Here is a 17,755-nt window from a genome sequence, read left to right as displayed (position 1 = left end):
TATCAATTTTATCGTCTAATCAGCTGAGGGCTTTATGCTATATTTCAAGCATTTTGGTGAAAGTATTAGCCAGGGACTAGGTCAGAACCACCGTTCAGCAGAAGTCCCGGAATAATACCCCAGACATCATAGAGTATAACCACCTAGTATATCAGAATACGAGACCTTTCAAACGAGATTTCAGGGGTTACCTATATATCCAAGTAGTGTTCCCCACGAAATAAGCAAGTTTTGAATTTAGGTTTATATCCCGAAAAAGCTTACTAAATGTATAAAAACCTATCGACATATCATCAGTGAGACTGCTTAATGCTATTTAATCATTACATTTCTTTAGCATACTGTAACTGTCTACTGATGTACTATCATTTCCTCTTTTTACACAACACTCAAATTTTTGATTTTATCATGTTTTTGTATTTTTCAAATTTTCTAATGTTTTTGTATTTTCTAACAATTTTCTCCCCCTAAAATGCAAAACCATTAAAGAAATTTGACAAACCGATACTGATAGCGTTGTCTCGCCATCCATTTTCTGCTTCTCATGCTCTGTTTCGCAGAAAATATAACGTACCCCCATGATTTACAACCCATTGATTTTGACCGTTAGAAAACCATTCTTCAACCTTTGAGTAATCATGTTTGTTCCGCCGTGAGGGTTTCGGCATAGTCCATCACCACGTATTCAATGTAAACGAACATCACAAACATCAATCCAAACAAACAAACAACCACAAACAAACAACAATCATCAAAACCAACACAAATTCATACAAAACAACAAACAAACTCCCTGTCTGACCAAAACCAGGGATCTTCAATCTCTTTCCATGCAACACTCTCACAATCTTCATCAGCATTTAGCACCTGCACATTCAAACTATATCAAATACACAAACAATCTGTCATAAACATTTCAAACAATAAAGATAGATGCCGATTCATGCTTCGCGATCCAGGAAGCTCCGGCAATTCCAATCACTTAATCAAACATGGTGTCCACCCAGGCCTCCGGAGCCTTAGGTGTAACCTTGATTCTAGCAACCTGAATTTTGAAATTTTCAGCCTTAAGCGGTGGAACGTTTGCATCATAAGCAACCACATCTGAAACCTCAGACGTTTTCACCTCAGAAGTTGAACCTTTCGTTTCAGCTTTTGGTTTCCAAATTTGTGTTTGTTTTTCAGATTTCTTTTTCAACATTCTCAGTTTTTATCTCATCGACACGTTTCTTAACCGACCATTTTTGACCTTCTGGAGCACCTCTTTTATAAAAATTTGTTTCTTTCTGAACCTGTTGCTTTTGAACAACATTTTTAGGTTTCCAGATTTTTCGAGATTCTGTCACAACAACTATCGGTCTCCAAATCTGTGTTGTAGTCGATCTGGATGTGTGAGAATTCCAGGTCTGTCTTGAATCGAACCTGTCCGATTTTGGTTTCCAAATTTGATTTGATGCAAACTTGTTTGTAGTGTACCTCCAAGTTTGTCTCGAATCAAATCTGGTTGACCTTGATTTCTCATTACCAGATTTCTGTTTTTGAACATCAACAGACTTTGGAATTTGACATTTTCGTGCAACGTGTCCAATTTGATCACATTTAAAACAAACTTTCTTTGACACATCTTTTGGCTGTTGTTGTTTCTTTTTCATGACCTCAAACTCTGCATTAGATTGTGTTCCAAGTTTGAGTTTTTCTTCTTCAGTGAAACTTTTTCCTTGAACAAAATTCATTTTTGTCTGAAAATTTGACCTTTCAGTTCTGTTTCGATTATGTTTCTTCCTATACCCCAAACCAGACTTCATGTTTTTCTTCTTAAAACCAGGTTTGTTATAAGACCCTTTGAAACCTTTACCAGCAAACTTCGACATTTCAGACTTCTCAATTTCAACCATCTTGAAAACTTTGTCAATTTTCTCTGAAATCACATTCTGAATCGGGAAAACCACATCCAAGAATAGTTTGTCCGATCCAATCATGGTATAGACCAATCCTTTTGAATCATCATTCAAATTTTTCTCAGATTTTGTATCTTTCAGATATCCATCATAAAGATTTCCTTCATCTTCATCTTGTAATTCAGACTTACCTTTTGTAGACTCATCTTTCAAAACACTATCAACCACCTTACTCACCACCTCTGAATCATCAGCATCATCAGATTTGGTGTAAGTAACATCGATACTGTCAGGTAATTGGTCAGCTATGTTCAAACCCTTTGCCACCTTTTCCTCATCATAAAAAGTATAATTGTCTCTCAATGGTGGTGGTACCTGATGATATTCTGAACCAATACCCTTTTTACAAACATTAGTATCTTTGTTATCAGGTGTGATATTGAAAATACGTTCGAGAATGTACGAAGAGTCATGATAACTTTGAAGTTTTGTAACAATCTTTTCTTTTTCAGCCAAGACTTGTTTAAGATTCGCAATTTCATCAACACGTTTGTTTAATTCAATTTGCTTTTCTTTAAATTGTCTTTCATATATTTCTTTAGTTGTTAAAGTTTCAGACAATCTTTGATCAAAACTTTTGACTTGGCTCTTCAAAGTATCATAAGCTTCTTGTACTCTCTGACTTGACCATTTTAAAGAATCATACTGTTTTTGTAACTCTAGAAACTTAGATTCTTTCTCAATACAATCAACACATTTTGTATCACATTTTTCTTTCAAAACTGTATTTTCTTTTTCAAAATCATGACACTTTTGTGTTAATTTTTCAACTTTTAATTTTAGACTTTGCTCAGTGTCAATCCTTTCTTTACATTTCAATTTTAACGCATTTTCAAGTTTGTTCATTTCATTATCTTTTGTTTTGATTATTTCTTCTTTTTCAGTACAGGCTTTGCACTTTTCAATGCAATTCCTGCACTTGTTTTCCTTTTCTACAACTAAATCAACATTCAATGAGTCAGAAGATTTTCTTATCTCAGTCTCTTTCAGCACCGAATCTTCTTTCTTAACTTTCTGATCTACCACTGCCTTCTCCTCTTCTCCTTCTTTCTCTTCACCCTTTTCTTTCTCTTCAGATTTCTGTTCCTTTTCAGCAGCAATCTTTGCATCGGCCTTCACTTCTTCAATCATCTTCTTCAATTCTTCTTCTTTTCTCTTCCTCATCTCTACTACCTTCGGTAAACTTGCTTCAAAGACCTCCTTCAACTTGTTCATCAAATCTGGCAGATAGCTGTTATCAGAAAGCCTTTTTGTGTTGAAAACACGCTCACTTGGAAACACATTGGTTACAGCATCAAAATCAACTTTTGACGGATCTACCACTGGATTCCCCCGTGGATCCAAATAACACTCCAACTCTTCATTCCATCTCTTGGCTCTCTGTGCCTCATGAAATGGTTCATACAACTTTCTAATCTCCCATCTTGCATAGTCTCTTCTCCACCAGGCATCATACTCTTCTCTATCATTCGACATCTTTGAATACCTGAAAATCAATGACTGGAAGCAAACAAGCAAATTTAATCAGTTCAAACAGTATCAAGTAAATTGAAATACACTAACACTCGACGTTGTGTAAAAATCTTGATACTTGAGCGAAATCAGACTGTTCAGATAAGCGAACCAAGACTTTGACAAATAAGCGAAACCGATTGGACAAATAAGCGGCCCAAGTCAGATGAGCGGACCAGGAATGGTCACAAAAGCGAACTGAACTTTTTGACTAATAAGCGATCCAGAACATTTGACAAATGAGCGATCCAGAATTTGTCACATGAGCGAGTCACAATGTCTGTTCGAGCGGTTCAGGATATGATCGTTCGAGCGGTCCAAGTTGTGTTTGGAGCGGTCCTGAAATGTTTGAAAAAGCGGCCCAAGCTATGATCGTTCGAGCGATCCAGAGATGTACACTCGAGCGGTTCAAGTATTGTTTGTTCGAACGGTCCAAACTCAATACAGTACGAATGAGCGATCCAGACGATAATCGATCGAGCGGTTCATAAAAGCGGACCAGACTAAAAGATGTACAAATAAGCGGTTCTAACTTGTTCAAATTAGCGGTTCCAACACGTTTTTGGAGTGGTCCAAACTGATTGTTCGAGCGGTTCAACCTTCAAATGTACCTAAAAGCGGTCCAAACTATGTCCGAAAATGCGATCCTACATTCGAAGGCTGTTTTGTCCAATTTTAGTTCGAGTTTTAGTCTGAAAGTTTCAAGGGTTTGTTATTGTCCAATAATACACGTCCTGTGAAAAATTCGTCCAATTTTAACCGTGGAAACTCGTCTAAATCGAAAAAGAAGGTGTAGAAGACAGAAATGGATCAAATTTGAGCTGAACTCTTCTTCCTGAGCTCTGATACCACTTGTTGGATCGTCGTTGACCCTGAATGAGTCGATCAGAAGAGGCGTTTTCCAATTCAAAGGCGGAATCAGTGAATTAGACGCTCAAACTAAATATAATGCTTCACTTTATTGAATCTGATAATGTTTACAACCTGGAAGCAATTTGGCAGCACTTCGTTACAAGTTCCGAGTCGTTACAAATGAATCAACCAGTCACCTATTTATAGAAATCTGGAACCCCTTATACGTACATGTCACAAAAGCGGTCCAGGATGTTGTGTGGGTCGCTTTTATGGACAATGTCCATATAAGCGGTCCAACATGCTATTCAACCACTTCTCGTTTCTCGAACCTCGTGCACTGGTTATTCTAACCTATCCTATCCTATAACATGATACAAGACGAAGTCAATAGACGTAATGCACCAACAGTTCAATCCCAACAGAAGGCTTGCTACTGGAGATTGTAGGAGCTGGTCCAAAGTTAGCTCGTGCCCCAAGGGAGCACCGGTTGCAACTGGTTGGGAAGAGAAGAGGGGAAAATACGTTGGATTTGACCTCGTGTATGGATATGGGTTAGGATTTGGAGGAGGATTGCTGGGACTAGCCTCATTCTGGGTTCGTGCTCACTGAACACAGGGTCGTGCTCTCTGAACACGCCCCCGTGCTGCATAATTTTTAATAAACTCCCAGATACAGAGTCTGAACACGGGGTCGTGTTCGCTGAACACGCCCCCGTGCTGCACAAAACCAGCACTTTTATTAAAACACCCAGATACAGAACCTGAACACGGGCCGTGCTCACTGAACACGGGGCCGTGTCCAGCTTCTGTTTCCGTTTTATTTTTGTTTTCTGGTCCCGAGACTCTGTTGTGGTCTGCTGAGTGATTCTTATGTATCAATACTCAGGAGATTATAACTACCACTATGAGAAGGATGATTATAGGGAAGACTATTGCACTATTTGTGGTAATCCTCAATCGGTACAATATTGTGACCTCTTTGAACCATCCGCTTCATACAACTACTATGAGGAGCCCAGGTACGAGCCGTCCACTTCATATTCATCCTATGAAGACCCAAGGTACGAACCTTCTCCCTCATACTCATATTTTGATGAACCAAGGTATGAGCCTTCATACTCATACTTTGAGGAACCAAGATATGAGTATCCACCTTCATATGCTTACTATGAGGAACCATGGCGTGAACAACCCACCTCATATGAGTATTATGAAGAACAAAGTTATGACCCTTACCCATCATATACTTACAATGAGGAATAATGGTATGAACCATCTACCTCATATGAGTATTATGAGGAACCAAGGATCGAACTCCCGAATTCAAGCTTTGAGGATCCTTAGTCAACTCAATTTGACGAACCACCAACTATCTCACCCATAGCCGAAAAGATAATAGAACACTGATGTGTACAAAATGCAACATATAAATTACATCAATTGTGGCATAAAACTAACCCTTTTTAGTACTAATATTGGAAAAGTGTGCTTTTGTCTTCCTTTTGTATTTTCAGGATTAAATGAGCTCAAATTAACAAAAGAAGCAAAAAGACAGCTAAATCTAACATAAATACAAGAAAAGGAATAAACGTGGCATGCCCGACCCCTCGACAGCATCTTCCCAAGCAAAAACAAGAGAACAGAAGAATAAACACGCTCCGTGCTCAATGAGCATGGGGGCGTGCCCAAGTGTCAGCATAAAAGACAAAATTGTCAAAGCTTCTATCACCCACCACGGGGGCGTGCCCTAAGGACATGGGGTCGTGTTCAACTCTAAGATTCGTAGAATCTGAGGAAATCCTGATAGTACAGATATGCTTCTGCACACGGGTTCGTGCCCAGCGGACACGGGGGCGTGGTCAACTAATGCAGACAAACTGCAACTAATGAAGAAAGAGAAGAGGGATGGACACGGGGCCGTGCCCAATGGACATGGGGCCGTGCCCGAGCTTCTGTTCAGGCTATAAATAGGGGTGCTTGGCTCACTTGCAAATGATCCCTTGGCACACCACCTCTCTCACACTTCACCCACACTCCACCACCACCACCACAACACCATTATCCACCACCATCATCCATCATCCATCATAGAGTGTGTGAGTAGTCTCGGGATCCAAGATTGATCGTAAGAGTTCTTGACAATGAAGGGCCATATTTGCCTAAGTCTCTTACATCACTTGGTGAAGACAAGCATTTAGTGTAATACTTTTTATTTTTAATCTTTTCGCACTTTTTATTTGGTTATGTATTAATGACTTTAATAACTAGTTTTATATATTGAAGGTGATTCTTCCTTATAATTTGTCTGTGGTGTCTTGGCATTATTTTATTGTCTATATAAAATAAAAGATTTTCACCATTCATATCTCCACGGTCTATATGGAGATATGTTGGCTACCTGGTCGGGGGTTAAGGGAATGGTTTGGTAAGAGTCATGCCATTGTTCAGTGTATAGATCCTTCAAGGACCTGGGTCAAATTTAGTAGGACCTCCTTCAATACCCAAAGGTATTGGATGACGGGGGTCCAAACTCTTTGATCCGCTCTATGTAAACTAGTATTAAAACTTTAACCCGGCTACTTAGGACTGTATCCTTGCTGACTCAGACTACTTAGCCGAGGGTAACGTCACCTTCAAAAGAGGGGCCTACCACAATATGCATTAATAACTTAATTAATTATCTTTCAATAATCCAACCCTTTAAGATTGTATTCTTGTTGACTCAAACTACTGGGTTGAGGGTAACGTCACCTTCAAAAGAGGGGCCTACTACAATAACTCAGATAATCTCTTAAAAAGTGCAAAAGTGCGGAAATAATCAAAGGTTACACTAAAGGCGAGTCGGATCCAAGTGATTCATCTTGTCTATCTGTTTTTATTTTATTTTTATTTTCAGCATTTTAGTTTTCATTTTCTAGTTTGAAACCTTTTTCTAAATTTTTGATTAGATTAGACGTTGAGGATAAACCGGTATTAAAAGCTCTTGTGTCCTTGGACGACCTCGGTATCTTACCAACACTATACTACGCTCACGATGGGTGCACTTGCCCATATATGTGTTTGGTGTTAGTAAATATCGTGTTTTATAAATTTAAAACTTGACTAAAGTGGTTAAAAAAGGGCTAAAAATATACATAAAATTATATCACATCACATGCACATCAAGTTTTTGGCGCCGTTGCCGGGGACACAAGGATTTTAAGAAAGCTTAAAATCAACGGCCTAATCAGTTTTTCTTATTTTTCTATTTTTTTAGGATTTTTCTTAGTTTTTCAGCTTCTGCAGGGCTCAGCACGGGCCGTGCCTGGTCAGACACGGGCCGTGTCTAGCATTGTTACTGGCAATTTTTATTTTCTGAGTTACAGAGAGCTGAGCACGGGGCCGTGTCGGTGCAACACGGGGCCGTGTCGAACTCCCCAGTAACAGGGATCCGGAAAACAATCACTGTATCTCCGACCATGGCTCGTGTTCATTGAGCACGGGGCCGTGGTGAACCTTCTGACCAACTTTTTTTTTTGTTTTTCATTGCAGGACTTGGAACCCAGGCGCCACACCTGAACTCTCTACGTAGTGTATGAGCTCCAGTTCCAGCAGAGACATAAAAGAGCCTCTAGACGAACCCGAACGCTTTTTAAGAAAAAAGGCGTAAAGCTAAAAACCAAGAGAAGGTTTCGGGGGATCTACTTCCGATGGCGGACCAATGTACCCTTATGGATTACCTACGACCCACCGTAGGTAATCTTGGCGCCGCTATCAATGCACCGAATGTCGATGCCAACAACTTCGAACTTCGGCCGCATTTGATTCAAATGCTCCAAAATTCCGCAACCTTTCACGGGCTTGCGGATGAAGATCCCCATTTGCATATTACAAACTTTTTGGAAATATGTGATACTTTCCGGATGAATGGAGCATCAAATGACGCCATCCGCCTTCGAATGTTTCCATTTTCTTTAAAAGACCGAGCTAAGGCTTGGCTCAATGCCCTCCCAGTTGGCTCGGTAAACACCTGGGATGAACTAGCCCAAAAGTTTCTATATAAGTATTTCCCTCCTGCTAAAACGGCTAAATTAATGACTGAAATTAATACATACTCACAAGAAGAAGGGGAATCCTTATATGAAACTTGGGAAAGGTTCAAGGAGTTACTAAGGAAGTGTCCTCATCACGGTCTTGCGGTTTGGCAACAAGTATCCACTTTCTACAATGGATTGTTGCTACACACAAGACAAACACTTGACTCTAGCTCCGGGGGACTCTTAGGTAATCGCGCCCAAATGAAATTTATAATAAAATTGAGGAAATTGCTCAAACCAATTTTCAGTGGCACACTCCCTGAGGTAATAAATCTATTGCCCCGGGCGCCCATAAGGTTGACGAAAGCACTTCTTTACAAGCCCAAATCGAGGCCCTTTCTTCTAAAATCAAAAAGTTAGAAATGGCAAAAACGGTCTCGGTTATCGCTTGTGAAGGGTGTGGTGGGCCACATGAAAATTGGAGTTGTATGAAAGAATTAGATGATCAAACAGAAACGGTAAACTACATTGATAATAGACCTAGGCCGTCGGGTCCTCCAACATGTACCTACAACCAAGGATGGCGTAACCACCCTAACCTTGGTTGGAGAGAACCCAGCAATGGTAGTAAGCAACAAAATCTAAATCAAAGAACAAACTTTTAGCAACCAAGAAACGAGTCACAAAATTTCTCTCAACAACAAGGGGGACGAGAGAGGGTTGAAGATACCGTATCTCGCCTCATCTCCGACACCGAAAAGAAAAACTCGGATTGATTTCAACAATTGGAATCGAATTTTAGAACAACAAGCTAGTATTCAAAACATTGAAAACAATTAAATCAAATAGCTCAAAATTTCTCCGAGAGACCACAAGGCGCGTTACCAATGTTAGGACCGGTTTTCGACTCCGAAACGATTGCGAACCGGCCGTGCGACATGCGGAATCCGTACACGAACATGACCGAACACAAGAACGTACAATTTAACGTGATTCTATTGAAAGGTATGACAAGTACAATCACCGTGAATCACCTTTCTCTCTCTAGACTTTCTCTCTCTAGAACTGATCTTCAAAGCTCCTAAATGCTAAAAGTTCTTCAAACTAGCAAAAGTTCTTAATGAAAAACCTAAAGCTCCTATTTATAGGCCAAGGCATAAGGAAGGTTTCCTTATTTACAATAATGCCACCCTGCCTTTTTCTCTAAATGTTACATCGTAAAGTCTAGTTTACTTCTGACTTTGCTACGAACTTGATTGACGTAGGCGATAGACATTACTGCACTAACAGACTCCCCCTTGGATATTGACGCAGTCAATCTCGTAGCGTCTTGTCTTTTCTCTATCTCTGAGTCTTCTTGCAGGTTTGATATCATTAACAACCACAGACTCCCTCTTTCTTAAACAGACTCCCCGTGGATCTGTCTTCGACTTCAACTCTCCCTTTCGTTAGACTCTATCTTCAGGCTCCCCCTTTTATTAAGCTTTCGTGCTTTTGGGATCGACACCTGGCTTTCCGGATACAAGCTCCCCCTTGCGTCGAGCTCGTCTTCAGACTCCCCCTTAGACTCGGCTATTGGGATCGTAGTCTGGAACAACATCTGCATATCTCAAACATTTATGAGTACAAACGTTTTGAGCATTCAGGATTGAAAATCCTGGCTCTCTCAGCATATGCTAAAATATTTTTACAGTGAAAGCATTTTCAATTGTCCAGGAATCGTAACCTGACTCTTTTTAAAACTTTTTAAATCAAGATCCTGGCTCTAAATATAAAAATGTGAATATATCTAGGATTACTTGATTCTCTCCCCTTATCAAAATACTATAAAGATTTGACGATATTAAGAATCCAACAATGAAACCTAGCTCTTTACAACTGATTTTAACACTTTAAGAATCCAAATCCCTCACAGTAAATCATCCAAGTCCAAACTAATGACCTTGGAGATATCACAACCTGTTTTTGATTTTTGTGTAAAAACACTTCAAGTTTCAACTTAATGAACTCGTTTATTCTCAGAAACACGATCAGCATACTTAGATTTTGAAACTCAGCATTTCAGATATCGGTTGTCGAAAATAAAGCGGAATCAAAATCTTTTTGGAATTTTTCCAGAAACATAAAGCAGTAAAGAAATATTTACACACAATATTTTTGTTTGAGTTCGTGTCAGAGGATCATATCAGTTTATGACGAATCACTAGGACCGTTGAGCTTTTAAACACTTCAAATTCTAAACGATTCACTTAGATTGTCAGTATACTGATCCACATAAATTTTCACACAAAGTTCAATTGATTCGAGATACGGATTAGTGTATTAAGAACTTAAACTTATTCGCATGTCCCACCTCAGAATATACTCCCGTATCCAGACTCCTATATTCAGTCTTACAGGTGAATGTACACAAATAATATCTGTAAACAGGTAATGCAAGGCCATGAGAGCTCAGCTTAGAACTTCCGTTCAGACAAAGAGATGATGGCTCGACTTTAGGTGTGTCCTGTTTGGGGATCTTTTCTTCAACAACACGTTTCCTTATTTTTATGCTGAGGGTGGGCTTTATGATTAAAGCAGTGCAGAGTATTATACGAGGACTAGGCTATTGCTCCCGCAAAATCAGAAGTCCTGGTAGAATACCCCAGATATCATCACGTACAAAGACCTAGTATGTCAGAAATAGGAAGCCCTTCAAACAAGATTTCGGGGGTTACCCATATATCCGAGAGATGTTCCCCACGAGATAAGCAAGTATTGATATTTAGGTTTATATCTCCAAAACAATCTACTAAACGTGTAAAAACCTACTGGCATATCATCAGTGAGACCGTTTATCACATTAAAACATTACATTTCTTTAGCGTACTGTGATTGTCTAACTGATGTACTATCATTTCCTCTTTTTACACAAAAACTCATTTTGAATTTTATCATGTTTTTGGCTTTTTCAAATTTTCTAATGTTTTTAGATTTTTTGAAAATTTCTTACTCCCCCTAAAATTCAAAACCATTTAAAGAAAATTTGACAACCTGATGTAGATAGCTTTGTCTCGCCATCCATTTTCTGCATTTCATGCTCTGTTTTGCAAAAAAATATAATGTACCCCCATGATTTACAACCCTTTGATTTTCGACAGTTTGAAAACCGTTTTTCAATCTTGTGAAAGTAATCATGTTTGTTCAGCCGTGAGGGTTTCGGCGTATTCCTTTTAAAATTTCAAATTGTAACAATTTAAAACAATCACTTCCTGTTTTAACCACAGACACAGGATTTTCTCCTCATGTGCCAGGCTGTTCCGTTATTCATGCTGAACTTGAATTGACCCCTGAACACCTGCACATGTAAATGAATTTGATTAGTTTTGAATTAGAACCCAATCCATACTGGATTTAGGTTTACCAAATTCATCAACATATGACATGAACGACCTTTCACAATTTCTTTTATATTCAAACACTTTTATAAAAATTTTATCTGAAAATTTAACTTTCTTTGATTTTTTAACTATTTGATTAATCAATTTTTTCTTCTTTATTCTCTCTTTGTCCTCAGATTTGTATCTGATGAATTCGTTTTACTTGACTGATCATTCTTTGGAAAGCAAAACGATTCATCAGAATTGTTATCTGGCTCATCGGTTGTATCCGATGACAAAATCTTTTCAAGATACTCTCTCGCTTTCTTTCTTTTTTTTCAGTCTGTCTTTCTGCCCTTGTGATAATTTCACTTTCTGTTCTTTGGGCTTTTCTTCAATTTTCCTAGTTTTTAGCCATTTTATGAGATTCAGCCCTCGATCTTCTCTTTGATCTCATTGGGCAATCTCTGGCAATTTGACCTCTGAATTGACATTCATAGCATCTTCTCGTCTCAAATCTCTAACTTTGGCAGTTAACAGCAATGTGTCCTTCAAAACCACATTTGTAACACACCCCGTTATCGTACCATTCTCCACTTTCAAACCACACACTTAGATCATAACATTGATTTGCCTTGTGGTAATCATGAGTTCTCCTTTTTCTATCATCATAATGATTTGTCTTTGAAGGATCTTCATTCCATCTTCTCTTGTAAGCTTGATTTGACTTTTGAGCACCGTGGTCAAACCTGCACCACTTGTTATCAACTTTTTGTGAGTTTTGATTTTCAAATTTTTGTGAATTTTTGATTTTATAGTGATTTGATGATTGAACTGATGATATTTTCTTTTGAACATTTTCTGAATTTTTAACATTTCGTTCCCCATTTTGCTTAGAAGTTGAACATTCCCCTTTTTCAGCAAATTGTGGAATAGTTTCTTTAAATTTTTCTTTTAGTTTCAAAAATATATTATTTTTATCATTTTCATTATCAGATTCATCATCACAATCTTTAATAATGACTTCATCATAATTTGTGACATCGTCACTTATTGGAGTTTTCACTGAGGGAGTTTTGTTTTTCGTGTTATCTGGTACAACCGTCTTTGTTTTGCCCTTTCCTGACGGTTGATACCCAATACCACGGTTACAAAATTCATGTTCATCCTCCGCAGTTTCTTCATTTTTATTGATTGGTTTTGGAACTATATTATCACGCATTAAGGACGAAGCAACAAAACCTTTCAAATTATTTTCCAAATCTTCAATTTTATTTTTAGCGATCTCAGCATCTTGTTCAAGTTTTGTGATTTTTTCAAGATGTGAGTTTATTATAATTTTTTTTCAAAATCATTTTTATTTAAAATTGATTATTCATTTTCTAAAGTTTTTATTTGATTTTTCAAATTTTTCTGATTTTATAAAATTTTTGTTTTCTAATGTTAAACTCTCCACATCTCTCAACAGTTTGACATTTTCAAATGTTGATTTTTCACAATCTGAGCACACAGATTCAGAACTTGAAGTTTCATTTGTTGATGCACTTAATTCTTTGACTTCACCGTTCTGTGACAACTCAGTTGAGTCATCTTGTTTAGATTTTTCTTGGTGAGCATTGTCAACATGTTTTTTCTCAGATTCTTCATTCTTTGAAGTTGAATCTGTCTTGAATGTACCTGCAGAAAAAATTTTAATAAAATCAAGATGATTCAGATTTTCATCTATATAACAACCCCTCTTAAAATCATACTTCATAACATATTTTGCTTCAAATTGAAGGATCTTCATTCCATCTTCTCTTGAAAGCTTGATTTGACTTTTGAGCACCGTGGTCAAACCTGCACCACTTGTTATCAACTTTTTGTGAGTTTTGATTTTCAAATTTTTGTTAATTTTTGATTTTATAGTGATTTGATGATTGAACTGATGATATTTTTCTTTTGAACATTTTTTGAATTTTTAACATTTTGTTCCCCATTTTGCTTAGAAGTTGAACATTCCCCTTTTTCAGCAAATTGTGGAACAGTTTCTTAAAATTTTTCTTTTAGTTTCAAAAATATATTCTTTTTATCATTTTCATCATCAGATTCATCATCACAATTTTTAATTATGACTTCATCATAATTTGTGACATCGTCACTTATTGGAGTTTTCACTGAGGGAGTTTTGTTTTTCGTGTTATCTGGTACAACCGTCTTTGTTTTGCCCTTTCCTGACGGTTGATACCCAATACCACGGTTACAAAATTCATGTTCATCCTCCGCAGTTTCTTCATTTTTATTGATTGGTTTTGGAACTATATTATCACGCATTAAGGACGAAGCAACAAAACCTTTCAAATTATTTTCCAAATCTTCAATTTTATTTTTAGCGATCTCAGCATCTTGTTCAAGTTTTGTGATTTTTTCAAGATGTGAGTTTATTATAATTTTTTTTTTCAAAATCATTTTTATTTAAAATTGATTATTCATTTTCTAAAGTTTTTATTTGATTTTTCAAATCATTTTCTGATTTTATAAAATTTTTGTTTTCTAATGTTAAACTCTCCACATCTCTCAACAGTTTGACATTTTCAAATGCTGATTTTTCACAATCTGAGCACACAGATTCAGAAGTTGAAGTTTCATTTGTTGATGCACTTAATTCTTTGACTTCACCGTTCTGTGACAACTCAGTTGAGTCATCTTGGTTAGATTTTTCTTGGTGAACATTGTCAACAAGTTTTTTCTCAGATTCTTCATTTTTTGAAGTTGAATCTGTCTTGAATGTACCTGCAGAAAACTTTTTAATAAAATCAAGATGATTCAGATTTTCATCTATATAACAACCCCTCTTAAAATCATACTTCATAACATATTTTGCTTCAAATTGAAGGATCTTCATTCCATCTTCTCTTGTAAGCTTGATTTGACTTTTGAGCACCGTGGTCAAACCTGCACCACTTGTTATCAACTTTTTGTGAGTTTTGATTTCCAGATTTTTGTGAATTTTTGATTTTATAGTGATTTGATGATTGAACTGATGATATTTTTCTTTTGAACATTTTTTGAATTTTTAACATTTTGTTCCCCATTTTGCTTAGAAGTTGAACATTCCCCCTTTTCAGCAAATTGTGGAACAGTTTCTTTAAATTTTTCTTTTAGTTTCAAAAATATATTCTTTTTATCATTTTCATCATCAGATTCATCATCACAATCTTTAATTATGACTTCATCATAATTTGTGACATCGTCACTTATTGGAGTTTTCACTGAGGGAGCTTTGTTTTTCGTGTTATCTGGTACAACCGTCTTTGTTTTGCCCTTTCCTGACGGTTGATACCCAATACCACGGTTACAAAATTCATGTTCATCCTCCGCAGTTTCTTCATTTTTATTGATTGGTTTTGGAACTATATTATCATGCATTAAGGACGAAGCAACAAAACCTTTCAATTTACTTTCCAAATCTTCAATTTTATTTTTAGCGATCTCAGCATCTCGTTCAAGTTTTGTGATTTTTTCAAGATGTGAGTTTATTATATTTTTTTTTCAAAATCATTTTTATTTAAAATTGATTATTCATTTTCTAAAGTTTTTATTTGATTTTTCAAATCATTTTCTGATTTTATAAAAATTTTGTTTTCTAATGTTAAACTCTCCACATCTCTCAACAGTTTGACATTTTCAAATGTTGATTTTTCACAATCTGAGCACACAGATTCAGAACTTGAAGTTTCATTTGTTGATGCACTTAATTCTTTGACTTCACCGTTCTGTGACAACTCAGTTGACTCATCTTGTTTAGATTTTTCTTGGTGAGCATTGTCAACATGTTTTTTCTCAGATTCTTCATTCTTTGAAGTTGAATCTGTCTTGAATGTACCTGCAGAAAAAAATTTAATAAAATCAAGAGGATTCAGATTTTCATCTATATAACAACCCCTCTTAAAATCATATTTCATAACATATTTTGCTTCAAAACATATTTTGATTCTTCTGCTTATTTCAAGAACCACATCCAAACTTATTTTATCTAGGTTCTTTTGTATTTCTTTTATCAAATCTTTCTTTTTCTTATTATTTTCATAATTGTGTGTTTTAAGCTCTTTGATGAATTCACTTGGATAAAAATTTGAGAATCTAGAATCCTTATTTAGTTCAATCAAAAATTTATCCCACTCTGAAGGTAACGCATCTGCAAATTTTGATATCTTTTCAGCATTTGACATCCTTATCCCGTACCTTTTTAAGTTGTCAAGTAATTCATCATACCGTTTTTCAAACTCATTCAATGTTTCATATTTCTTACACAAAAAATATTCAAATCTTTTAACCCAAGCATTCTTTTTCTCATCTTCTTTCCTGTAATCCTAATACATATCAAACCAATCATTTATTCTTCCAAGTTTATCATTTTCCTTTTCGTCAAACATTTTAAACACAATTTCTTTGTTAAATGACTTGGTTCAAAAAAAAATTTTAGCTCAAAGTCCACAAAATTTCAACTTCTTGGTATTTGCACCTTGTAAATCACCTGCAAACAGACAAAATGAAATGATTAGGATTGAGTGACTTTGTGACACTTGGAACAATATGCAAGGAATTAATCAACGCTGTCCGATCGAGTAGCACAACAATTAGTGAATAAGATGGCAACTCGTTCGACCCACTGTTCGATTGAATGCACTACACGACAAAAATGTTGTCCAATCGGATAGTCTTCGACGATGAACTTTGATATTCAAAATATTCTATCACATTCAAACAAACATATCACATGCACACTTCATACTTAATCAGCACATGCAATGTAAAAGCTTTATATCATGTGAAAATCGGATAAAGATTATTAATTCGGCCGAGATATTGATTACAACAGATTCACGTGGGCTGCACTAGACTTTATTGACAACAAAATGTGATTGGTCCGAACCTCTTGTTCACATGCAGACTGATATTATCAAAAGCTATTGGCCGACAACTTTAATACCAAACTTAATTTCATTGGGCCGCTAATTAGAATCTTATCAAATTAAATGAATTGCGTGACATCTGTTGTAGTTATTAATGGGGCTGACACTTGTTGACTAACAAAATTGATTAAAAGGGTTTGACCACGTGGGTCGATCGGGTGGGACTCAGGTCGAACGGATGGCAAGCTGGTCGAACGGATGGGCTGGTCGAACGGTTGGCAAGCTGGTCGAACGGATGGGCTGGTCGTTCGGTTGGCACGACAAAAGATATGTTGTTCGATCGACTGGGACAAAACTTGTCGAACACTTCAGCGAAATCAGCCAGTAAATCTTAGATTTCTTCCAAACGGCTTGGAATTTTGACCTGAAAATTTGTATGGTTATAGATCAGCTAATTTCGCACAACATACCAAAAAATCAGCTAATTTGGATCGTAAAGACCCCGTCAATTTTGCAATATTCATTAAAAGACGTGAAGAACAAGAAAATTATGAAAAATTTGACAAATTTGGATGTTTTTGGCTCTGAATCTGATCAAATCTTGAATGAATATGTGCGTTTGATCTTCGCAACCGAGCTCCTGCTTTGATACCACTTGTTAGGACCGGTTTTCGACTCCGAAACGATTGCGAACCGACCGTGCGACGTGCGGAATCCGTACACGAACGTGACCGAACACAAGAACGTACAATTTAACGTGATTCTATTGAAAGATATGACGAGTACAATCACCGTGAATCACCTTTCTCTCTCTAGACTTTCTCTCTCTAGAACTAGATCTTAAAAGCTCCAAAATGCCAAAAGTTCTTCAAACTAGCAAAAGTTCTTAATGAATCACCTAAAGCTCCTATTTATAGGCCAAGGCATAAGGAAGGTTTCCTTATTTACAATAATGCCACCTTGCCTTTTTCTCTAAATGTTAAATCATAAAGTCTACTTTACTTCTGACTCTGCTACGAACTTGATTGACGTAGGCAATAGACATTACTGCACTAACAACCAAGTAATACCGAAACCAACCCGAAGGCACAAGTACATCTCATCACGTTGAGAAACCATACCATGGCGACCGAAGAGGCCCTATCGCCTTCAACTGAAACA

At 36.8% G+C, this 17,755-nt stretch overlaps 1 protein-coding gene and 1 non-coding gene across 2 annotated transcripts; both read right to left on the bottom strand.

Moving 5' to 3' along the window:
* Positions 1–860: 860 nt before the first annotated feature.
* On the bottom strand, positions 861–17,118 carry LOC110933508 (kinesin-like protein KIF20B). Its single transcript, XM_035989401.1, has 8 exons — positions 17,065–17,118; positions 15,622–16,051; positions 15,337–15,564; positions 14,244–14,471; positions 13,210–13,376; positions 3,316–3,458; positions 2,878–3,228; positions 861–867 (listed from the first exon to the last, which is right to left on the bottom strand). Exons 1-8 carry the CDS (start codon positions 17,116–17,118, stop codon positions 861–863), a joined length of 1,608 nt encoding a protein of 535 aa, XP_035845294.1.
* On the bottom strand, positions 8,392–8,498 carry LOC118491786. Its single transcript, XR_004892231.1, has one exon. It is a non-coding gene; the product is annotated as a small nucleolar RNA R71 (small nucleolar RNA).
* Positions 17,119–17,755: the final 637 nt, after the last annotated feature.

The sequence above is a fragment of the Helianthus annuus genome, chromosome 4 (assembly GCF_002127325.2).
Source record: "Helianthus annuus cultivar XRQ/B chromosome 4, HanXRQr2.0-SUNRISE, whole genome shotgun sequence".
NCBI lineage: Eukaryota > Viridiplantae > Streptophyta > Magnoliopsida > Asterales > Asteraceae > Helianthus > Helianthus annuus.
The sequence above is the reverse complement of the archived record's forward strand: the minus strand, read 5'-3'. Positions and strand labels throughout refer to the sequence as shown.